Source organism: Mesocricetus auratus, unplaced genomic scaffold (assembly GCF_017639785.1).
Source record: "Mesocricetus auratus isolate SY011 unplaced genomic scaffold, BCM_Maur_2.0 Super-Scaffold_100040, whole genome shotgun sequence".
NCBI lineage: Eukaryota > Metazoa > Chordata > Mammalia > Rodentia > Cricetidae > Mesocricetus > Mesocricetus auratus.
In genome coordinates, this window is record NW_024429217.1 from 1,068,656 (window position 1) to 1,094,742 (window position 26,087).

Below are 26,087 nucleotides of genomic sequence, written 5' to 3' on the forward strand. Positions count from 1 at the left end.
GCTGCTACAAGGCATAAAGCCAGGGTATAGACATCATATGAAATTTGCCTTTCTATATAGCTAAATATCCTCATCCAAGAAATTGATCTTGAGAGATTTCCATCCTTCTAGCTTTATACCATTTTTCAGTACTGTAAATCACTTCTTTGAACCAGGTATCCCATCATAATTATTTCTCTAGAATGCCATTACAAGAAAAAGTCAGAGAAATATTCGCCTTCACAGTGCCTACTTAAAATATTTCTCAGCTTTCTAACAGATACCAGTGGAATGTCCTCCAATAGGAATGTTAAACAGCCACACTGTGTGCCAATATTTTGTAAGGCAGCCATTGGAAATAATACCTAAGCAATTTCCTCAAACTATAGTTTGTATTTACATAGACATTGTTGTATTAACTGAATCAAATGTAGATAATTAAAAATAATATTTGAATATGTAACAAAAAGTTTGCTTTCTTGGGATTAGTCTGAAAAAATACAAAGAGGAGGTGCTCTTAATTATTTAGGCTATGAAAGAGGTTCACAAAAATTAGACCTCTAATGGTGAAATTAGGAGCGTTAATTTGCAGACAATGACATTCAAATATTACTTCAAGACATTTCTATCTATGTACCAACTGATTAACTTACACTAAGCCTTAGATGGAGACAAGGAATTAAATAGTCTCTGAGAATTTTCAGCTAATCCTGAGAGAGTATTTGATTCAGTGGAAGAGAAATTACAGATTACAAATATGTGTCATGTGGTCCGAAGTTTAATTGCATTCTTGTCACATTACCCTCTAAGTAGTGCAGCAGGAAGATATTGTCATAGAATTGATCTTTTTTACCACGTAAATTGTGTAAAACTCAAAACCTTATGTGGAAAAGTTTTCTTAGTTGATTCTAAAAGGAAAATTGAGACTTTGCTAAATAGCAGTAGTAGAAAAAGTAGAAATTTAGTAACTTTTTCTAATGATGAAATTGACAAATTATGCACAGAAAGTGAACCATGATGAAAAACTTGTAAAAATATTTGGGAGTTATCAAGAACAAATATCCAAGAAGCTATAAAATTCAACTTATAAAGAGACCTAAAGGATCATTTCTGTAATTGTAGAGGAAACACCAATATCTAGAACCCCTATAATCTATGATCATGCAAATGGATCAGACAAGGTAGGTTACAAATCAGAAAATTTGAGTAAAATGGATCTATAACTTTAGAATTCTTTCTAAAAGTAATAATTATATACTATTCTCATGATGTTAATGGATCATATGGAACATTTCAACACAGTTACTGATTCACAATATGAACAAAGTATTGTGTTGAATATTATAACCACTGAATTTATAACAGATGATACTAGATTGTCATTATTATTTAGATATAGGTCATAATCAGGAATAAGAATCAACCCATATAAATAATGCACATCAAATCCCACATCGTTCTGCCAGGCCCTCTAGCACAAGGTAATAAGGAAATTTTTCAACTATTGATTGGAAATGTTCTGAAGACCTAAGGGTATCAGGAAAAAATAAACATTGTCAGTAGCAAGGGTTTGAAAAATGTATGTTCTATCACATTGCTACAAGAGAAGGACATTGTAAGGAAATGTCCTTTTTTTTCCTTGTATAACCAAACTCCACCACATGTGGGAAGTAACCCAAATGGTGCTCAAAGGAATGAAACATGGATTTGCTCAATTTTGTAAAAATTGTTTTCAATGGGAAACTTCTTTGAGTTCAAAATGGCTGATTTGGCAGTCACAGATTTGCTAGTATTTATGTCCATCATGGTTATACCTGTACAAATAAAAACAGACCATTATCCAGCATATGCACCAAGAAAATGAAACAGCATTTTGCACAGTATACGATAAGCCATGGAAATTACACTATCCTAAACGGCAGGCAGTTATGGAAAGTCCAAATCGAACTCTAAAGGATATGATAAATAAACAAAAAAGGATAATAAAGATCTCCCCAAATTCATTGCATAATGCTTTATTTTGAATTTTCTGCTAAGAAAGGAACATCAGCAAATGGAAGATATTGAATAATAGAAACAAACTATGGAATTAAATAATCAGGTATACTCTAGGTATGTGTTGACCATAGAAGAAATTTTGCTTCCATTGCATGGGAGAAGTAAATCTGTGGATTCCATCAAAATTGATAAATATTTTATTTAAAGAAGAGAGACCTCTTACGTAGAACAGATGATAGTTCATCAAGCAATGTGGCCACTTAATCTAAACTAACCTCTAAAATTAACAAGTGCTTTTCTTTTCATAAGATATAACTTGCCAAAAGAGAACCTACCTGTAATTAGGGTTGGAGAAGGGTTTCTATTTTGTCTGTCTAGGAGAATAAGGGCATCCAGCTAAGGAATCTGAAGACCACTGGAGAAATGATACATCTGAAGAGAAAAAAAAATCATCCAGAAAAAAAATGTCCCAAGAAAAAGAATATCACATTCCCTACAGAAAATTTTGAGAAAAGTTTGTTTCCAACATTCTCTGCAGACATATAATGCAAATGATCTTTTTGTAATCCCAGTTCAATTAAGTACTAAAGCTGGCTTTAGATTTAGAATGTGGCTCTCTCCTTTAAACCCAAGCATGCTTATTAAATTAAAATCCAAAATCATTTTCTCATGTCAGAAAAACCAACAAAATTTTGAAGACTATTATATTGTCACTAAACTCATAATTCTTTGGTTTCATTTTGACTGATTAAAACTTTTCTTGATATAAATTATTTAAGGTTATATGAGATTTATATACAATACATATAAACATATATGTATTAAAGTTTTTGTCATTATGTTAATGTTTATATACAATACTAGCTAATTCTAGAAAAAGTTTTATCTACCTTCTTATGCATGATTACTGGTTTGAATCTCTATGAGTTTTCTCCAGCGAACCAGGAACATACCCAACAGTCAACTTTGAAGTCTCCAAAATGAAGATGGGGCCCAATAATGATATTTCCAACAGGATTATGATAACATCATGAAGCTGACACACACCAACTAAAGATCTGCTTTGCATTGCAAACCACTCAAAACAATTTCCCTGTGGCTAACTGAGATTGTCCAGCCTCATACACACACTTCTTAGAAAAAGTTTGAGGTAGCTAGCTGACATGATCCATCCATACAGAGTACTCTCCCCACGACTTGAAACAAAGATCTGCAGCTTCCCATTATGCAGAGAGTGTACAAAAATGATACAGCAAGGTCTCCCAAGACTTGATAATTAGACACAATTATTATTTTCTAAATCCTCTAAAAATGCTTTTTCCCACAGTTAACAGGAATTACATTTAAGAACATGACGCTCACATTCTAAAGAAGTGGGATATGTAGTTTCTGTTTTTTCATTTGGTTTGGATATTTTTATTGCTTAGATGGATGTTTCCAAGTTGTTATAGGTTATAGTCAGGAAGAAATTTCAATAAGGTCATTAGGTTCAGAGTTCTTTGGCCACACATATATTATAGAATAAAAGGGTGTTTTATTCTATATTTAATCCAGTCTGAATAGGAAAATGGGAGCATATAGATATGATAAAATAAAAAAGATGTATTACTGAATCTACTTTTAAAAGGCAACTACTAGTTTTAAATATTCTATATTGGATTGAACTTTTGTATATTGTATACAAATATTGTATATTGATAAAATTTTTAGATTACTTTACTAAAATATACTGTATGTTTGTTTCTAGTCTTGTTCAAGGAACTGTACTTATACAGCTAATTTAACAATGTAATACAAATTTGTAGTATTTGAAATTTATTTTTAACAACTATATAGGATAAAAATCAGATGCAGGTTAGTACTTAATCAACTAATACAGTTAAACTTGCAGTCACATTAGGTATACTTTCAAGGAAAAACAGATATATTTGATGGATGTATAGAAGATAGCATTTAAGATGTTTTTCAATAACATAAGTCTTTTTTTCACAGTCTTTGGGAAGCCACAATCTTGCCCCTTATCTTGTTATTGCAATGTAAAACCTAAGTTAACCCCTTGGGTTTTAAGTCCTCACTAGAAGTTTCACTACTACCCTGTCCTCCTCACCAGATACTCTCCTGCAGCCCATCTGTTTTGATAAGCCAATGTCTTCAAGCAGTTAGTAACTGTAGGAGCTAAGTGTGCAGTCCACAGTGGGAGCTAGGTTATGTCATAGTTGCTTGAAAACAGTTCCCGTTTCCTAGAGGGCACAATTGCTAGAGTCCAGAGATCCACTTTCACCCACACCTCACACAGTTCAATATGATAATGTACACTGATTAAATGATCCTTAAGGAGGGAATCACATAAAAAATGACTTTTGCTGACCTTATTGTTGTGAAATTGTATATATAGAGAGCTTAAAGAATGAATTGTTGCTAGCACCCATTACCAGATCCAGAAGGCAGGCATGTACCCTTCTATTCACCCTTATAATCATTTTTACATACCTATGTCTCTGAATCACTTCCTCAGTATCCTTTACCACCTAATGGTATATCTGAGAACACTAAAGATTTCTTTTGCCACTTGAAAGTTTCTAGAAATTGAATTAGTCCATATAAATACTTTTTAGGCATGCTGCTAAAGATCCCTATATCTGAAGCTTTACTTTTGAAATAATTATATATTTTATATGAAATTGTAAATGTAATAGAAGACTCTAGTATCTTAAGTTAGCCTCCCCAAAATTAATATCTTCCATAACAATAATATCATATCAGACTAGGACATTTCCATCACTGATGTCCACTGACTGTATTTGGATCTCACCCTTTGTGTGTATCCTTATATGACATGTGCATTCTTTTTTTAATTTTTCTTTTATGTATGTACTATTGTTTTTGAAATAGGATCTTACTATATAGCCCAGGCTAGTCTCAAACTTGCAATACTCCTGTTTCAGCCTTCCACGTGCTGAGATTACCACATTGGTTTTTTTTCAATGAGGCATGTCTACTCCTGGAGCACAGATCTACATTGGAGAAGATGATGAGCATCAAAGTAACTCTACATGGAGTTTCTTTCTTTGTGGCAAAATTAAACCAGTTGGCATGAAAGTACACTTACGTCTACTGCTGACAGTATGCTTTCCAAATTCAGAAAGCAGCACATGAAAAGAGTGACTACAAAATAATGTCAAGATAAGAGAGGACAGTCCTTCAAAATTCTTGCTTCACAAAAGGGTCTGTCAGATATTCAAGGTCTATAGGCAAAGATGAATGCTTCATAATTGCAGTAGAACTTGGATGACTGTCCAGGAAACCATCTGTTTTTGACTTTTCTCAAATTTTTTGTATTTGCTTGCTCATACTTCCTGTTTACTCAGTTATTACTTCCTTCTCTCATGCCTGAGAGTGTTGAAGACTAGACAATCATAGTTATTGTTTTCCTGGTTTACCAGACTCAGAAAAGAAATTCAATAAAGAGATATAAAGTGGAAATGTTTGAGAGACATTAAAAGGTAATTTGATAATGAAAATTAGAATGGAAAGAGAATTAGTTACAAACTTTTGAACCCATCAAGATAGGCTAGATAATGGAGTATTTTCTCTGTATTTTTCAAATGAAAAGTGGATACATATTGCCTGTATATATTGTACATAGTTTTGTACTTACTCTACATAGTTTTTCTTATATTAGTGTTACATTGTTTTTATTTCAGTCACAAAAGGGGAAATGTGTGATATTTCATTTATGATCTAATAAATCTTGCCTGAATATCAGAATACAAAGCTGTACAGGCCAGGCAATGGTGGCACACAACTTTAATCCAAGTTGTCACTCAGTCATAGAAGCTGGGGAGATGGTGGTGCACGACATTAATCTCAGTACTAGAGAGGAATATAATGGGGTCTGTAACAGAAACTTGTTCTTTTTTCAGTCTGAAGATTTTTTAATAGTAAGACCTCTCTAGTAGTTGACTGATTTCTGATCTTCAGCTTGAACCTGATTATCTGGGATTTTATTATTCATGTTATATAGTAGCCATAAATATGATTGAGCAAATGTCTGTTTAGCAGGATGAAGCATGTCCAAGAGTAGTAATATACTGGATCTTGAGGTATATCCATTCTCCACCTCTTGAGGAATCCCACACATATTTATACTGGTTGTACAACTATGCAGTAGCACCAAGAGTGGATTAGTGTTTCTATTACACTACATCCTTGCCAAAATGAGATGTTATTTGTTTCATTTATCTTGCTTGGCTAATGTGATGGATATAAGTTGAAAACAAATTAGGTTTGATTTTTAATATAGACTGAATGTTTCTTTAAGTTCTTCTCACTCATGTGAGTTTGCTGTTGAAAGTCATCCATTTAGATTTGCACCCAGTTTATTTCCTTGATGATTTTGAATTCTTTGTTTTCAATATAAGTCCTGTATCAAATACATAGTAGTAAAATTGTTTTGCCTTTCTGTACTCTGCCAATTTGTATGAATGTTTTTCACTGTCATATGGAAGTTTCTCCATTTCATGGGGCCCCATTATTAATTGTTGATTTGAGTGTCTGTGTTATCAGTGTTAAGGCTGTGACAAAAATTTTTCAATTGTGTTCACAACTTTCTATTCTACCATATTCTGAATTTCTATAGTATATCTCTGTTGGGGAGGTCCTGTGCATTTGTCAATAAAGCACTGTCTATCTATCTCAAATATATTTCTGTATATCTAGAAAACCTAACTTACCTAACTATAAATTCTATTATAAGTAACTATCTATAGTCTGTATTCAATTATGCATTATGTTTTAAAAGATCAGTATAAGCACAATACTTAATCAAGAGGAGAAATATACACATCACAAAATTGACCTTGGATTTGCATCAATAAATGAAAAACAATGCCCATACCATAATTCCTCTTTTTACCATTAAAAGGAGATTGGTTGTGATCATTAACCAATTATAAACAATCCCATTTAAATGAAAACAAAGATTTATGAACAAGATGGGAATTGGGATGTCGTTCATTCCAAACTGCTTCCTGCTGGAAGGGGGGAGCTGTTCATACCATGGTTATCATGACAAAACTCAGAAACCCATATAAGTCCTTATTTTCGTGGACTGTAAAGCTGCATCATCTTAGCTGTTTCAGCTGTTGGAACACCTGGTCCACTGCTTCTGGGGGTCTTGGTTCATCAAACCACAGAAGCCTGGAAGGAATTCTCAGCTTTTCATTTTCTGTAGAAACATATGCAAAATCTCCTTTTCCGAGTAACATATCCTTATACTTAAATTTTGAAGTCAAGGCATTTTCAAAAGATATAAGTTGGATTAATTCAGCAGCATTTATAATCAAGTGTACTTTAGCATTTGTTCCTTCCTTAGCAATGAAAAAACTGAAAAACACAATAGCATACAGTATCCAGACTCTCTGTGTATTTTCCATTTTTACATGGCTTATTTATTTATCTATTATTACTTTATTTATTTTACTTTTATTTATTTTTCTCTGAGACAGGGTTTCTCTTTGGAAATTCGCCTGCCTCTGCCTCTGGAGTAAATCCTACCGGCGTGCACCACCACAACGCCAGCTTTTGTATTTATATACCACTTTGCTGTTTCATTTTCTCTCTCAATCTCACGTATATTTTTAAACACACTGTAAACCTTTAGAGGCTTTTCTTTATCCAAGTCTGACTTTACAGTAAATCTTTATGTTTTTCTGGCCATGTGTCTTATCTATTAAAACCGCGGCAGTTTAACTGCCTTTTTTTCAAGATGGCGGGTGTAAGCGTGATTTCAACTTACCACCTCAGTCCATGCTGACATCCAGCAAAAGCTGCCACTTCCAGGTATACATACACACCTTTCAATCGTTAACAGAGTCTCTTAAAACAACCTTGGTGGTTTTTTTTATGCCGAGTCAGGAAGATTCCAGTAAGCGAGGCACGTGAATCTCAGCTTGTGGCTAGCAAAACAGACACACCTGAGAAAAATACTGCTACTAAAATCTGTGCTTCTCTCTGTTCTTCTGTTTCTAAAATTCCTTTAAAGCTGTTGTTGCTTTGCATGGAAATTCAATCCCACAGTCTTCAAACCTTTCAAAGACCTTCAGAAAATAGCATTTAAAATGGTTTAGGGATTTTCTTGACAATGATAGATGTCTGCTCCTGGCAACACCAATTATGTCTGAGAGGAAGATGGGCATCGAAGAAACTTGTTATGGAGTTTGCTTTCAACATGGCAAGAATAGCCATTTGGGCAACAAAACTGCTCTTGCCTACACTGTTTGACTGTTGCTGTATAAACTGGACATACAGGACCCACAGGAAAGTGACTAGTGAACTCAGTCTTACAGGTTCCTGCTTCATGATGGAAAGAGTCTACTAGACTTTCTACAGGACACAGAAAAATGACTGACAGACTGCTGATGCAGATGGACAGTTTGAAATTTCCTGCTTTGCTGAGAAGTGTTCCAGACACATTGTGGCCTATGGGCTGAAGATGGATGCCCCAACGTTACAGAGGAACTTCGGGTGACTGTCCAGGCAGTAAGATATCTCTGTCAATCCTAGTGTTTATATATTATCCTTCTGTGGTCTTTGGTGGAGTTGAAGACAGATAGCTATAATTATAATTTTCCTTAGTTATGATAAGAGATAAGCTACATATAGGACTTTGGACTCACAAGGATGAGATGGATGATATTTTCTTTAAATCTTCCTAAAATATTGTAACTATGTTCTTATTTGATAACTGCTCTGTTATATATAATTTGACTATGTGAAAGTTAAGACCTTTCTTTTTGTTTAAACAGAAAAGAATAGATGTTGGGGAGGTCCTGTGCATTTGTCAATAAAGCACTGTCTGGCCTATAGGGAATCAGGATAGGAGGGACTAGGAGTCCAGAAGGACTCTGGGTAGGAGAAACACAAGGAGAGTCAACATGTAACCGCCATGTGGTAGGAAGCCTGGAACTATTCTCCGGTAAGAGAAATACTTAGATTAACAATTATGGGATAATTACTTAAGTCTGAGCTAGCCAGTAGGAAAAAAGCAAGGCCAACAGCTTTATAATTAATACAGAGTCTTGTGTGTTATTTGGGGACTACAATGCAGCAGAGCCCAGGCGGCTGGCGGGGGATAAACCAAAGTGGTTAGCAAAGAAAAAGCTTCTCATAACATATCTCAATTTATATTGAAACCCTTTTTCCATTTAGAATTAATTTTTGTGCAGACTTATAAACATGAATGTATATTCATTCATCTATAAGAAGTCAGCTAATTTGTCCAGAAGCATTTGTTTAAGGTACATCATTGTCAAATATAAGGAATTCACAGGAGTGTGCATATATGTCTGGGCCTTCAAATTGATTCCATAGATTAATAGTTCTGTTTTTATGGCAATACCAATTTGTCTTTACTCAAAGTCTGAAGTACAAGTACATGAATGTCTGTAATACTTCTTGATATCAGGAACGGTGATACTTCTGGAAGTTCAGAAATATTTTAGACAAACTTTTATTGTTGTTGCTTTTGTTTGTTGTGTGTGCGTGTGTTTCTGTGTGTGTGTGTGTTTGTGTGTGTGTGTTTACATACAAAGGTGAAAATTTTCCTTTTAATTTTTGTGCAGAGCACTGCAGAATGTTTGATGGGGATTACAGTAAAGCTGTACAGTGCTTTGGTTATGATTTTTGTTTTTGTATTTTTTTACTCTATTTATTCTACTAATCCATGAACTTAGGAGATCTTTCCTTCTTCTGAAATCTTCTTACATTTTTTTCTCCAATTTCCTAAATGTTTGATTATGTGGGTCTTTTAATTTCTGGTTTAAGGATACCCTAAGTTATCTTACAATGTTGAGTATATGGCAGACAATATTATCATAGTTTATTTCCCATTCAGTTTGTCACTTCCACATCTGGAGGCTAGTACTTTTTGCTTTAATTTTGTATCCTGATAATTTGAGGAAGTTCTATATCAATTGTAAGACTTTCGTTGTAGCATTTTCAAGTCACTCATATGTATATATGATCATATCATCAGCAACAAATGGTACTTTGTATTCTACCCTTTCTATTTGTATCTTCTTGATTTCCTTAATTAGTCAGAACTGAAACATATGTACAGGTATATTAAATAGATTGAAATATATATGTACATGCAATAACAACTGATGAGAAAATGAAGCTATGAATTTGAAGGAGAATGTGGGAGGGTAAACAGGATAATTTAGTTGTAGAAAAGGTAAAGAAGAGAGGTTTTAAATAAGTTGTAGTTTCAAAAATAAACAAAACAGTGTTATCTTAGAAAAGTTAATTGCTAAATTCTAAAATGTTGGTTTTATATATTTGTAGAGGCTGAGAAACTATGGTCCAAATATCAGAACATTTCTGTATTTGAGGGTTTACTTTCTGTTTTCAGGGCAGAAGTTTTCATGTATTCTCATAAGAAAGGTGCATAAAACATGCTCACCTTTAGCTTTTATTAATTGCTGTTATAACAATAGGATCATAATTAATCCTAACTATAAAACAACCCTTCTAATTCTAGCCATTTAATGGAAATTTTAAATAATTGGTTTTGCAGAAAAAATAACATTTTAACTAAAGGAGAAGATACGTGTTGTCTAAGCCCTGCCTCCTATATATTTTTATATCCTATTTGCAGGTATAAATTTAAGAACTACCAGTTTGTCCTGGCTCTGGTATTTGCCATTGAGGAGATCAACAGGAACCATCATCTTTTACCTAATACATCTCTTGGATTTGATCTTTATAATATCCCTTTCAGTGAAAAAAATACTCTTATGAATGCTTTTATTTGGCTCACAGGGATAAATGATTTCAAAGCTAATTACAATTGTAAAAAGGAGCAGAAGTTAGCAGCTGCACTTACAGGAACATCATTTGCAGTATCAGCCCATATGGGGACACTATTTCAACTTTACAAAATGCCGCAGGTAAGGGAGCATGGTGTGCTGGAACAGGAAATCAGCATTCCTTTGGTGATATTTCAGATTCTACAGAGGTAAAATATGTCATTTGAATTATTAATCTGACAAGGAGTAAATATCTAGACATTTAATGATTTATTTATACTTCACCTACCTGGATAGAATGGACTAACAGGTAAAGAAGACAAATGGTTCTGTTAATCTTAGTATTCTTGACATAAACTTTTGAAACTTCACATGGGGGTATGTCTTAAAAATTAGAATATATAGATTATCATGTTTACAAGTCCCAACTGTTGCTTCAAAAGTAAAACTGCATTTGATGGCAATGTTCTCATATTTTTTTCAAAACTCTGCTTTCACCTTAGCTTACCTTTGGGCCTTTTAACACTATTCTGAGTGATCGAACACAGTTTACATCTCTCTATCAGATGTCTCCCAGTGACATATCTCTGCCACGTGGCATTGTCTCTTTGATGCTTCATTTCAAATGGAGCTGGGTAGGACTGATCTTCACAGATGACCACAGAGGAATGCAGATTTTATCTGACATGAAACAAGAGATGAAGAAAAATAAAGTCTGTGTGGCTTTTGTGGAAATGATTTCAGGAACCTGGGACTCATTTTCACACAAATTCTGGAAAAGTCTGGGAAAAATCCAAGACTCATCTGCAAATGTGATTATCATTTTTGGAGACACTGATTCTCTACAAGGTGTAATGAAAAATATAGGGCAGAAGTTAACAACATGGAAAGTCTGGGTTATGAACTCACAATGGGATGTTACCAACCACATTGATTATTTTATGCTAGATTCTTTCCATGGTAGTCTCACATTTTCACACCACTATGAGGAGATTGTGGAATTTGAAAATTTTATACAAACTGTTCAACCTTCCAAATACCCTGAAGATACATATCTTCCTAAATTATGGCATTTGTTTTTTAAATGCCCGTTTTCTCACAGTGATTGCAAATTGGAGAACTGTCAACCCAATGCTTCCTTGGATTTATTGCCTAAGCAAAATTTTGACACAGCCATGAGTGAAGAGAGTTACTATATATACAATGCTGTGTATACAGTGGCCCACAGTCTCCATACAATGATTCTTAAGCAAATTCAAATTCAGCAACATAAAAATGGAGCAGAAATTGTATTCCTCCCCTGGCAGGTAACATCTCTTCATTATGTTTTTAAATCAACATTGTTTCACTGAGATTGTTTTCAAAGTTACCAAACCTGAACACTGTAGGTTATGGTATATGTGTTCAAATTGCATAGGAATGCATGTATTTGTTTCTCTGGAGCTCAATACTTAGAAAAATTTCTTTTTCCCTGATAAATTAGGTGCCAGATACAAAAAATGTTTTTAAGCAGTACAAAATTTGTTTTACAAATAGGCTAAGAGTCACCTTGGTAATAGTTTCAATAAGAAAATGGTTGACTTTCTTTGCACATTATTCACAGTAGAAATAAAAACGTAGATGCATAAATATCACATTGTTATTAAACACTGCAGCAATGGTTAGGTATGTAAATAATCATTTAATTACCATTTTTACATTTTACCTTCATGTTATACATTGAAAGCTTAGGTATAATTTCAAAATAAATAGGGCTGTCCAGGTTTGATATTTGCCTTATCTTTGACTTATGTGTGAAACAGATGTACATTTTATGATTATAATAATATTTCTTATCAGTTGGGATTACATTTATTACTCATTTCCAAGTAAAATTACCTATACTAAAGTTTCATTTTACTTCAGGCACAGAAAACACAGAGACTTAACCTTATTTTGGTTCTATTGCAACTGTCAGAAACCTACATTAATAATAGGTTCATGTATCTCTTTTAGCTCCACCCATTGCTACAGAATAAATATATGAATAATCACGTGGGAAGCCATATGGAAATGGATATGAAATCTAAGTTAGATTCTAAGTATGACATTATCAACTTTTGGAATTTCCCAAAAGGGATTGGACTAAAGGTGAAAGTAGGATCATTTTCTCCAAATGCTCCACATGATCAACAATTGTCTTTAACTAATCATTTGATACAATGGCCCACAAGATTTACAGAAGTAGGTTGTTCTTGTTTCAATTGCTTGAAATTACTAAATAAAACAAAACATGTTTGTATAGGTAAAAGTCTTAGTTTCTCACTTAGATCCAATCAGTATAGAACTATGAATTCAGAATACCATAATAACCCAACATCCACTCAGATCAATGGAATTTTCAATATTTCTTAATTTTCAATAATTTCCTGTCATAAATATATGCTAACATAAAATTCATGTCATTGCATCAAAACATTCATATGAGGCTTATTTGATGCCTACTTGTAAAACTGCAGGAGTTTTCCTGGAATTTAATTCTCTATCAAAACTATAAAGTATAAAGGATATATGTGTGCATCTTAATTACTTATATTGGAGCTGAAAACAAATTTGTTGACAAAAATATTTGAAATAATTTATTTGGCTTTCAAATTGAGAGAACAGTTTCATTAAGTTGTATAAAATATAATTATAGGAACAGGAAGTCACTGGTAATATTATATCTACATTCAGAAATCACAAATGGTAAATGAAACTGCTGATTTCATTTCTGCTCTTAATTCAGAATGAAATATCCAAAGAAATACTTTAAACCATTTTAAGAATTTCTCTTTCTAATCCATGTAAACTCATGTGGCAATACCTCAGATTAGTCTGCAAATATTTATCCCATATTGGTTATATGTATTTCTAAGCTGACAGGATTAGCAATTCTTTTGGAAATAAAAGATTTATTGTCAATACAGGCAGAGAAAAGATCAATTTAGAATCATACATAGACAGGCCACTATCACCAAAGTTCTTCCTAATTAACCATGGCCCTTATTGATGAGTGATGTCCTTATGTGTATATGTTTCTTTATTGGTTGATAGAAAAATACTGTTTGGCCAATAACCAGTGAGACAGGATGATAGGTTGGACTAGGAGACAGGGAAAATTCTGGGACAGGTAGAAAAAAGAGAGACAAAGGGGACGCCATATAGAGACTGGGAGGATAGGACACAACAGGTTTTGTCTGGTAAGATAAAGACATGTAAAAACAGATAGATTACTAGTTATGGGTTAATAATTAAGACAGAGCTATCCAAAAAGAAGCCCTAGTCATCTGCCAACAGTATTATAATTAATAAAGTGTGTGTGTGTGTGTGTGTGTGTGTGTGTGTGTCTTTACTTGGGTCAAGGCAGCTGCAGAATATGATGGAACAAAACCCTACAATAACATGTTACAGTTTACATAATTCCAACAAAATCATGGTCTTTGAGTCAAATTTTATCACTATGGTCTTCTGTTGAGCACAACCTTCCAAAACTGGTAGTACCATTACTATTATCATCACAAGTATGAAATCTGAATTAATAATTTAATATTTAATAACTGTACTTATCCCTAGAACACTGAAAATTTTCTAAAATGTCTTCCATTTTCTTCAGATCCCTACATCTGTATGCACTAATCTCTGTCAACCTGGATTCAGAAGAACTGTCAAAGAGGGTCAAGATCTGTGTTGCTTTGATTGTACTTCCTGTCCAGACAATGAAATTTCCAATGAGACAGGTAAATGAAAGTCTAAGAAACATTCAAAATTTCCATCAAATCCTAAAACATCTAAGCAAATGAAATAAAGATCTAAAGGAGAACTGCAGTCATGAAACTTTCTTTTCGTTTTTTTCTTTTATCATTTTTTATTTTAATTTTAAACAGCTTGTTTTACATGTCAATCCCAGTTCCCTCTCCCTCCACTCCTCCCGCACTCCCCTTCCCCCCCTAGCCTCCCACACTATTGTCAATTCCTTCCACATAGGGGATATCTAGAGTCCCTCATTTCACTCAGGGTAGGGTCGAGGCACTCCCCTAAGAGTCCAGGCAGAGAGAGCATCCCTCTTTGTGCTATGGGCACACTATGACAATTTGTATTCCAGGGATAGACACTGATCCACAGCTCAGGGCCCCATAGGGTGCCCAGGCCTTCTCGCTGACACTCACATTTGGGGGGTCCAGATCAGTCCCATGCTGGCATCCTTGCTGTCGACCTGGGGTCCAAGAGCACTCCCCTATTCAGATAAGCTGTCTCTGCTGGTTTTGCCAGCCCATTTTTGCCAATTTGCTCATCACTCCTCTCTCTGTCACTAGGATCCTTGGGTTCAGTTCAGTGCTTAATTGTGTGTTTGCCTCTGCTTCCATTAATCACTGGATGAAGGCTAATGGATGGTTATCGACATCAACTTCATTATCAGAATTGGGCATTCGAGGTGGTCTCTTCACTATTGCTTAACTTGCCAATTGGTGTTATCGCTTTAGATCACTAGAGGTCACTCTGGTGCCTGAACTGTATTCTAACCTATGATTCCCTCTTCCCCCTATTCTACACCCACCCACTCAACTTCCTATTCCCCCATGACCTACTCTCTCTTCCTCTTGTTCCATTCACTTCTTCCCAGCTTCCACTCCCCCCTCAGCCCTCACGGTGTTCCCCATCCATTCAGAAGATCTTGTCTCAATCCTCTTCTCTTGGGTACTATGCATATATGCATATATTTTAGGTTCTTTCCTGTTTCCCAGACTCTCTATCAGTGGAAGTGCAGACAGGCACTATATTGATCCATGTCTAAAATCCATATATGAGTGAATACACACCATGTTTGTCTTTTTGCGACTGGCTTACCTCACTCAGGATGGTTTCTTCCAGTGCTATCCATTTACCTGTGAATTTCAAGATTCCATTGTTTTTTTCTGCTGAGTAACACTCCATTGTGTAAATGTACCACATTTTCTCTATCCAGTCTTCAGTTGAGGGGCATCTAGCTTGCTTCCAGGTTCTGGATATTACAAATAATGCTGCTATGAACATAGTGGAGCAGATTTCCTTGTTGTATGAATTTGCCTCAATTGGATATATGCCTAAGAGTGGAATTGCTGGGTATTGTGGTAGATTAATTCCCATTTTCCTGAGGAATCTCCATACTGATTTCCAAAGAGGCTGTACGAGTTGGCACTCCCACCAGCAGTGGAGTATTGTTCCCCTCTCTCCAAATCCTCTCCAGCATAAATTGTCTTCGTTGTTTTTGATTTTAGCCATTCTGACAGGTGTAAGAAGGTATCTCAGAGTTGTTTTGATTGTCATTTCCCTGATGGCTAAGGATGTTGTGGACTTTCTTAAGTGTCTCTTGGCCATTTTAGACTCCTCTATTGAGAACTCTCTATTTAGTTCCACCTTTTAATTGGATCCTTTGGTGTTTTGGAGACTTGTTTCTTAAGTTATTTGTAAATTTTGGAGATTAGCCCTCTGTCAGATGTAGGGTTAGTGAATATCTTTTCCCATTCTGTGGACTTCCTTTTTGTCTTGTTGACTGTGTCCTTTGCCTTACAGAAGCTTTTTAGATTCAGGAGGTCCCATTTGTTAATTGGTGACCTCAGTGTCTGTGCCTCTGGTATTATGTTTAGGAAGTGGTGTCCTGTACCAACTCATTGAAGAGTATCTCCCACTTTCTCTTCTAAAAGTTTCAATGTGGCTGGATTTATGTTGAAATCTTTGATCCACTTGGACTTAAATTTTGTACAAGGCGATAAAAATGGATCTATCTGCAGTCTTCTGCATACCAGTAACCAGTTATGCCAGCACCATTTGTTGAAGATGCTTTCTTTTTTCCATTGTACAGTTTTAGCTTCTTTGTCAAAAATCAAGTGTTCATAGGTGTGTGGGTTAAAATTAGGGCTTTCAGTTCGGTTCCATTGGACTACCTGCCTATTTTTGTGCCAATACCAAGCTGTTTTCATGACTAGAGCTCTATAATAGAGCTTGAAGTCAGGTATGGTGATGCCTCCTGAAGTTCCTTTATTGTATAGGGTAGTTTTCGCTATCCTGGGCCTTTTGTTTTTGCATATAATGTTGATTAATGTTCTTTCCAGGTCTGTGAAGAATTGTGCCGGAATTTTGATAGGGATTGCATTGAATCTGTAGAATGCTTTGGCAAGATTGCCATTTTTATTATGTTGATCCTACCAAGAGCATGGGCGATCTTTCCATTATTGGTATCTTCTTTGATTTCTTTCTTTAAACACACAAAGTTCTTGATATACAGGTCTTTCACTTCCTTGATTAACATTATCCCCAGATATTTGATGCTGTTTTTGGCTATTGTAAAGGGTGTTGTTTCTCTTATTTCTTTCTCAGTCACTTCATCATCTGTATATAATAGGGCCATTGATTTTCTTGAGTTTACCTTCTATCCTGTCACATTGCTGAAGGTGTTTATCAGCTCTAGGAGTGACCTTGCGGTGTTTTTTGAGTCACTTATGTAAACTATCATATCATCTGCAAATAGTGAAAGTTTGACCTCTTCTTTTCCTATTTGTATCCCCTTTATCTTCTTTTGCTGTCATTGCTGTAGCTAGAAATTCAAGTACAATATTGAAGAGATATAGAGAGAGTGGACAGCCTTGCCTTATTCCTGATTTTAGTGGAATTGCTTTGAGTTTCTCTCCATTTAGTATGATGTTAGCTGTTGGTTTACTGTATATTGCTTTTATTATATTCAGGTATGTTCCTGTTATCCCTGATCTCTCGAGGACCTTTATCATGAAGGGGTGCTGGATTTTGTGAAAGGCTTTCTCAGCATCTAGTGAGATGATCATGTGGTTTTTCTTTCGCAGATTGTTAATATGGTGGATTACATTGATAGAATTTCTTATGTTGACCCATCCCTGCATTCCTGGGATGAAGCCTACTTGATCATGTTGGATGATTTTTCTGATGTGTTCTTGAATCCGGTTTGCGAGTATTTTATTGAGTATTTTTGCATTGATATTCATGAGGGAAATTGGTTTATAGTTCTCTTTCTAAGTTGTGTCTTTGTGTGGCTTGGGTATCAAGGTAATTGTAGCCTTGTAAAAAGAGTTTGCCAGTGAGCCTACTGATTCTATTGTGTGGAGTATTTTGAGGAGTATTGGAATTAGTTCCTCTTTGAATTTCTGGTAGAATTCTGCACTGAAGCCATCTGGGTCTGGGCTTTTTTTGTTTGGGAGATTTTGATGACTGCTTCTATTTCATTAGGGGTTATAGGTCTGTTTATATTGTTTATCTGTTCTTGATTTAGTTTTGGCAAGTGATATCTATCCAGGAAATTGTCCATTTCCTTTAAATTTTCAAATTGTGTGGAGTACAGGTTTTCAAAGCATGCCCTGATGGTTCTCTGGATTTCCTCAGAGACCGTTATTATGTCCCCTTTTTAATTCCTGATTTTGTTAATTAGCATGCTCTCTCTCTGTCTTTTGGTTAGTTTGGACAGAGCTTTGTCTATTTTGTTGATTTTCTCAAACAAGCAACTCTTTGTTTCATTGATTCTTCTCAGTGTTTTCCTGGTTTCTACTTGATTGATTTCAGCCATCAGTTTGATTATTTCCTGGCATCTGCTCCTCCTGGGGGAGTTTGCTTCTTTTTGTTCTAGAACATTCAGCTGTGCTATTAATTCTCTAGTATGACTGTTCTCCCATTTTTTCATGTGGGCACTTAGTGCTATAAAATTTCCTCTCAGCACTTCTTTAAAGTGTCTCATAAGTTTGTGTATGTTGTGTCTTCATTCTCATTGAAATCGAGGAAGACTTTAATTTCTTTTTTATTTGTTCCTTTACCCAGGGATGGCGCAATTGTGCATTGTTCAATCTCCATGAGTTTGTAGGTTTTCTGCAATTTGTATTATTGTTGAATTGTAATGTTAATGCATGGTGGTCTGATAAGATACAGGAGGTTATTCCAATTTTTTGTATCTGTGGAGATTTGCTATGTTTCCTATTATGTGGTCAATTTTAGAGAAGGTTCCATGTGGTGTCGAGAAGAAGGTATATCCCTTTGTATTTGGGTGGATTATTCTATAGGTGTCTGTTAAACCCAGTTGGGTCATAACTTCTATTGGTTCTTTTGTTTCTTTGTTAAGTTTCTGTCTGGAGATCCTGTCTAGCGGTGAGAGCCGAGTGTTGAAGCCTCCTACTATTAGTGTGTGAGATTTTATTTGCATTTTGAACTTTAGTAGTGTTTCTTTCACGAATGTAGGTTCCTTTTTATTTGGGGCATAAATGTTTCAATTTGAGACTTCATCTTGATGTACTTTTCCTTTGATGAATATGAATTGTCCTTCTTCATCTCTTTTGATCGATTTTAATTTGAAGTCTAATTTGTTAGATATTAGGATTGCTATACCCACTTGTTTCTTGGGACTCTTTGATTGGAAGATCTTTTCCCAACACTTTACTCTGAGATAATATCTGTGTTTGATGTTGAGATGTGTTTCTTGTATGCAGCAGAAGGAAGGGTTCTGTCTTCGTATCCATTCTGCTAGTCTGTGTCTTTTTATAGGCACACTGAAGCTGTTGACATTGAGGGATATTGATGACAATTGATTGATGATTCTTGTTTGTGCTTGATTTATTGTTAGTGAAGTTATTTTGTGTACTTTCTCCTCCCTTTTTCTTTTGGTGTTTTGTAAAGTGGGATTATATATTGCCTGTATCTTTCTGAATGTAGTTATCATCCTTGGATCTAGGTTTTCCTTCTAGCACTTTCTGTAGAGCTGGATTCATGGATATATGTTGTTTAAATCTGGCTTTGTCATGGAATATTTTGTTTTCTCCATCTATGGTAATTGAGAGCTTTGCTGGATATAGTAGTCTGGGCTGGCCTTCTTGTTCCCTTAGCGTTTGTAGGACATCTGTCCAGGATCTTCTGGCTTTCATCGTTTCCATTGAGAAGTCAGGTCTGCCTTTGTATGTTACTTGGCCTTTTTCTTTAGCTGCTCCTAATATTTTCTCTTTACTCTGTAGGTTTGATGTTTTGATTATTATATGGCGAGGCGACTTCTTTTTCTGGTCCAGCCTATTTGGTGTTCTGTAAGATTCTTGTATTCCCATAGGCATATCTTTCTTTAGGTTAGGGAAGTTTTCTTCTGTGATTTTGTTGAATATGTTTTCTGTATCTTTGAGTTGTATTTCTTCGCCTTCTTCTACACCTATTATTCTCAGGTTTGGCTTCTTCATGGTGTCCCATGTTTCCTGGATATTTTGTGTTAAGGTTTTGTTGGTTTTGAGATTTTCTTTGGTTGACGACTCTATATCCTCTATTGAGTCTTCAACACCTGAGATTCTCTCTTCTATCTCTTGTATTCTATTGGTGATACTTGCATCTGTAGTTCCTGATCATTTACCCAGCTTTTCTATTTCCAGCATCCCTTCATTCTGTGTTTTCTTTATCGTTTCTATTTCAGCTTTCAATCCTTCAACTGTTTGAGTTGTTTCCTTCATTTTTTGGTTGTTTTTTTTCTTGGTGCTCTTTAGATTCTTTAAGAGATTTGTTTATTTCTTGAATTATTTCCCTCATTTCATGGATTTTTTCGTTTGTTTTTTCTTCTATTTCTTTAAGGTATTTCTTCGTTTCTTCTTTGAGGGTCTCCATCATCTTCATGAATTAATTTTTAGGGTCTGTCTCCTCTTCTTCGTCTATGTAGTGCTTTTCGGGTCTTGCTGGTGTTGGATCCCTAGATTCTGGTGGGGTCGTGTTGGTCTTTCTATTGCTGAATGAGCTCTTATTCTGTGTTCTTCCCATCTCTTCTTCCAGTGGGTGCTGGTGGGGTCTTTCCGTCTCCACTGCTCTCCTAACTTCCTGAAGCTGAAGCTTGGGATGCTGACACAGAGTTTGGGGCCGGGAAGGGCTGATGTCTTTCCTGAAGCTGGACTCGCTGGAGCTGGGGTCTTGGAAGGGCTGATGTCTTTCCTGTGTGGGCGAGTCTTCTGGATGACAGCAGCAGCCTCGGGAAGATCAAGGGGATGGGTGTTGGGTGGGGGATCCCCACCGGAGACCCAGTCTCACCTGAAGCTGGACCCGCTGGGGTTGTGGTCTTGGAAGGGCTGATGTCTTTCCTGTGTGGGCGGGTCTTGTGGATGCCAGGAGCAGCCCCGGAATATCAAGGGGTCGTTTTTTTTTATTTTAATGGTACAGCTAGTTATACTATTTTCTTGAATAACACAACAATGGAATTAAACTTCATACTTGATTTAGATATTTATCCATTATTGATTTTCTTGACAGAAAACAAATTACTTTCCACATCCAATTTTTTTCAATATTTTTTTTTACAAATTACATTTTATCCACATCTAAGACTCACTTAGGCTTGGTTTAGTGTGTATTTTTAAGGATACTTTCTACCAGAAATTTTTTGGGAGGGGTTTTTGAGACAAGGTTTCTCTGTTTAGCTTTGGAGGCCATTATGGAATTAGCTCTTGTAGACCAGGCTGGTCTCAGATTCACAGTGATCCTCCTGTCTTTGCCTCCCAAGTTAAGGGATTAAAGGCATACACCACCACCGCCTGGCTTGTACCATATTTTTACACACAACAGATGACTGGAAAATTTTGAATTTTCTAGTACAGAACATTTTAGTGTCTTACATACTTGATAAATAGTAATATTTATTTTTATTGTTTTGTTACAATGGAATAAGAAACAATATTTACAAAAGTAAACTCAAAAAGAATGATTTCTGTTTGCAAGGACATGACATTAAAAAAACTAAGAAATTCAATGGTCTACAGAATTTCCATTGGCAGATTAGGTCTTAAACATATTCAATTCTATGGTGAAAAAAAATTTAGAAGTTGGTATTTCCATCTATATATGTGTGGCTTTGCAAAGGTATTGTTAAAATCAGGCTTATTGATGAAAGTTTTCGAACTATGAATAACATAATGCTCATTGATGCAGCAATACCCACAAATGCTTACAACTTATAGACATTGTAATGTTTATGTTTTATATACATTGTGAAATAACAACTTGTGGCTAGTAGTTATAAGATAAAATGATAGCATTCAGCCACTACAATCAATGTTGGTAGAGTGAATATCCACGCATAGCTGTATGTATGTACCTGTTGTGATGACAATGAGTCATTAGTTCCAAGACAGTTTGTTCATAGTAGACTAAAATGTTTCAAAATTAGTTCAGGGGTCAGTGTCACTATTACCAGAAGATGAGAATGAGCATTTAAGTATATTGAATAAAGTCCAACGTAAGTCTAGATAAACAAATTTTGATACACCAACACACTAGAGTATTACTCAGTGATAACAAATAATAGCATTTTGAAAATTGTAGGAAAATGTATGGAACTAGAAAAATCATCTAATTAATAATGGACTTCCCTGAGAAGGGTAAATAGATGAGATCTCCTGTGTAAATAGGTAGTCAGGCATATGGACGGGATGGATTGGGAGAAAAAAGCTTGAGGAATCTGATTGGTCAAATGTAGGGTGAGGAAGGAGTAGTAGACTAATGAAATAAATATCTTGATAGAGGAGGCCATTGTGGGAATAGGGAGAAACCGTATATTGGAGAAATTCCAAGGAATCCACAAGGATTATTCCAGCCCAGACCCCTAGCAATAGTAGACAAATAGACAAAATGCCTAAACTGGCCTCCTGTAGTCAGCCTGTCATCAGAGAGATTTCATCGATTAACTTTCTTTTATTTAAATTAGAAACAAACTTGATTCACATGTCAATCCGAGGTCCCAATCACACCCCTCCTCCTACACCCCTAACCAACCTCCCAACCCTTAAACCAATCCCCATGCTGTGCTCCAGGTAAGGTAAGGTCCACCATGGGGGAAATCCTATGTCTGTCATATCATCCAGGGTAGGGTCTAGGTCCTCCCCCATGTGTCCAGGCTGAGAGAGCATACCTCCAAATGGAATGGGGTCCCAAAGTTCATTCATATGTAAGGAAATATACTGATCCACTACCTGAGGCCCAGTAGATTGGCTAGGTCTCCTCATTAACATCTAATGCTGGCCTGTCAGTCATCAGTCTGGGGCCATGATCTCTCCCTTGTTCAGGTCAGCTGTTTCTGTGGGTTTAACCAGGCCTGTAATGACCCCTTTGCTCATCACTACTCCCTTTCTGCAACTGGGTTCCAGGAGTTCAGTTCAGTGTTTAGCTGTGGGTGTCTGCCTTTGCTTTCATCAGCCACTGGATGAAGGCTCTAGGATTGCTTATAAAGTAGTTGTCAAAATCATTATTAGGGGAGGGCATTAAAGGTAGCCTTTTCACTATTGCTTAGATTGCCAGTCGGTGTCATCCTTGTCTCTGAAAATCTCACTAGTGCCAGATCTCTCCTCAAACCTAAAATGACTCCCTCTATTATGGTATCTGTCAGTTTTCTGTCATCTATTCTTCCCCCAACTCAACCTTCCTGCTCCCCTGTGTACTCTTCTCGCCTCCTCTTCTCCCCCTGTCTTTTTACCAGGTCCATCCCCCTCGACCGCATACTCCCAATCCACTCAGGAGATCCTGTCCCATTCCCCTTCTGTGGGGTAACATGCATATCACTCTTAGGGTACTCCCTGTTTGCCAGACTCTTTAGCAGTATGATTGTAGATTGGTACTCCCCTGCTCCATGTCTAAAACCATATATGAGTAAGTACAGCCCATGTTTGTCTTTTTGCGACTGTGTTACCTCTCTCAGGAAGGTTTCTTCTAGTACCATCCATTTTCGTGCAAATTCCAAGATTTCATTTTTTCCCACAGAGTAGTACTCCACTGTGTAAATTTACAACATTTTCTCCATTCATTATTCAGTAGAGGGTCATCAAGATTGTTTCCATGTTCTGGCTATTACAAATGATGCAGCTATGTACATGTTTGAACAGATGTCATTTTTTATGAATGTGCATTGTTTGGGTATATGTCTAATAGTGGAATTGCTGGATATTGTGGTAGACTGATTCTGCTTTTCCTGAGGAATCTCCATACTGATTTCCAAAGTGGTTGTTGGCACTCCAATCAGGAGTGGAGGATTATTCCCCTTTCTCCACATCCTTTCCAGCATAAATTATCATTAATTTTTTGATTTCAGATGTTCTGACAGGAGTAAGGTGATATCCCAGAGATGTTTTGATTTGCATTTCCATGATGGCTAAGGATGTTGAGTACTTTCTTAAGTGTAAATGAGACATTTTAGACTCCTCTAATGATAGTTCTTTATTTAGTTCTGTACCCCACTTTTTCTTTGGATCCTTTGGTGTTCTGGAGACTTGCTTCTTGAGTTCATTGTAAATTTTTGAGATCAGTCCACTGACAGATGTGGGGTTAGTGAATATCTTTTCCCATTCTGTGGGCTGCCTTTTTGTCTTGTTGTCTGTGTCACTTGAATTACAGAAGCTTCTCAATTTCAGGAGGTCCCATTTATTAACTGTTGATCTCAGGGTTGATGTTACTGATGTTATGTTCAGGAAGTGGTCTTCTACAGCAGTTCATTCGAGGATACATCCCACTTTCTCTTCTAAGAGCTTCATTGTGGCTGGATTTATGTTGAGGTCTTTAAACCATATGGAGATAAGTTTTGTGTATGGTGAGATCTATCTGCAGTCTTCTACATGCCACCATTCAGTTATGCCAGCACCATTTGTTGAAAATGCTTCCTTTTTTCCAATGTTTAATTTTAGCTTCTTTGTCAAAAATCAACTGTTCATAGGTATTTGGGTTAAATATCAGGGGTTTCAATTCCATTCCATTGATCTGCCTGTCTATATTTGTGACAATGCCAAGTTGTTTTCAGGACTATAGCTCTATAATAGAGCTTGAAGTCAGGGATTTTGATGCTTACAGAAGTTCCTTTATTTCACAGGGTTGATTAAGCTATCATGGTTCTTTTGTTTTCCCATATAAAGTTGATTATTGTTCTTTAAGATTCAATGCAATCCCCATGAAAATACTGGCAGAATTCTTCACAGACCTTGACCCCAACTAAGAATCTAGGCACTAATGGAGAGTCTTTGATACCTTTACCCTATATGAGATTGATTACTACCTTGGGAGTCATTCTAGAGCCTTCATCCAGTAGCTGACTGAAGCAAAAGTAGGCACCCACAGATAAACAATGAGCTATACTCCTGGAAGCCAGTTGTAGAGAGGGAGGAGGGATGAGCTTAGGAGCCAAGACAGTGGCATGACTTTTAATTACTACTATTGTGAAATTTTTGTAGTTTTTATTGATCTCAATATTCAGGTTTATTTTAATGTGATCAGTTAGAATGCTATATGTTATTATGATTTTCCTGTATTTGGTGAGATTTAATTTGTTTCAAAATATGTGTTCAATAACAGACAAAAATCCATGGGCTCCCTAGGGGGCAAAAAAGACTAATTTTCCCAACTAGGATAACGTATTCTGTAGATGTATTTTGTATCCATTTGATTTATGATAGTATATAACTGCAATATTTCTTTTTTGTTGTTTTTCCTGTTTGTTTCTATTGTAAAAAATGCGATACTGAATTTATCTACTATCACTATGGTCTGGCTATTCTATTGTTGTACATCTTATAGCATTTATTTTCTGAAATTGGTGGCAGCTTAATTTACTACATATATGTTTATAATTGTAATATCCTGTTGGTGCATTTTCCCGTTAATGAAAAATATTTGATTCTAGTTATCTTTGTTTTAGTTTAGGCATAAAATATATTTCTACCCTATTAGTATAAGAATCTGTGATTATTTATGGATTCTATTTGCTAGTAGTCTATTTTACATATGTTTCCCCCTAAAGAGGTATCTATATGATAAGATATAATTTGTCCAGGCTGCATAAGAAAAATATAGATTCTGTTTTTGTTGCAATTTTTAGTGTGTACCTCATTATTAGGAAAGTGAAATCATTAATACTAGGAGTTATTATTTAACAATGTGTGTTAATTCTGACATTTAGATATGTTGTGGTACTTTTGAACAATAAAATGTCTCAGCTATCATTATATTTAACGGTGTGACAAAGTGTCTCTAATTCAGACTAGGAGTGTTATTTGTTTGTCGGTATAAATAAAACCATTTGCTGGGTGTTTTGACATTATGACAATTTAACTAAGCAACAGAAGTTCCTGCTAAGTCTTACAATATCCCAAAATATAAAGTAAGTTCACAATGCATTGAATTCACACAATGATACAGATTTTAAAAATGCTAGTCACCTGTATTTCAAGAACTCAATGTTAGTAGGACTAAGTTGTCCTTTCCTTTTATGGTATTATTGTATGTGGTGGAAGATTCTAT

At 35.7% G+C, this 26,087-nt stretch overlaps 1 protein-coding gene across 1 annotated transcript in view; it reads left to right on the forward strand.

Moving 5' to 3' along the window:
* The window catches only part of LOC101833079 (vomeronasal type-2 receptor 116-like), a 54,367-nt gene that overhangs the window by 17,417 nt on the left and 10,863 nt on the right, over positions 1-26,087 (forward strand). The window contains exons 2-5 of the mRNA XM_040734720.1: positions 10,637-10,928; positions 11,291-12,094; positions 12,783-13,010; positions 14,422-14,545. Of these exons, the coding sequence (XP_040590654.1) occupies positions 10,637-10,928; positions 11,291-12,094; positions 12,783-13,010; positions 14,422-14,545 (1,448 nt within the window). The remainder of the gene's footprint in view (positions 1-10,636; positions 10,929-11,290; positions 12,095-12,782; positions 13,011-14,421; positions 14,546-26,087) is intronic.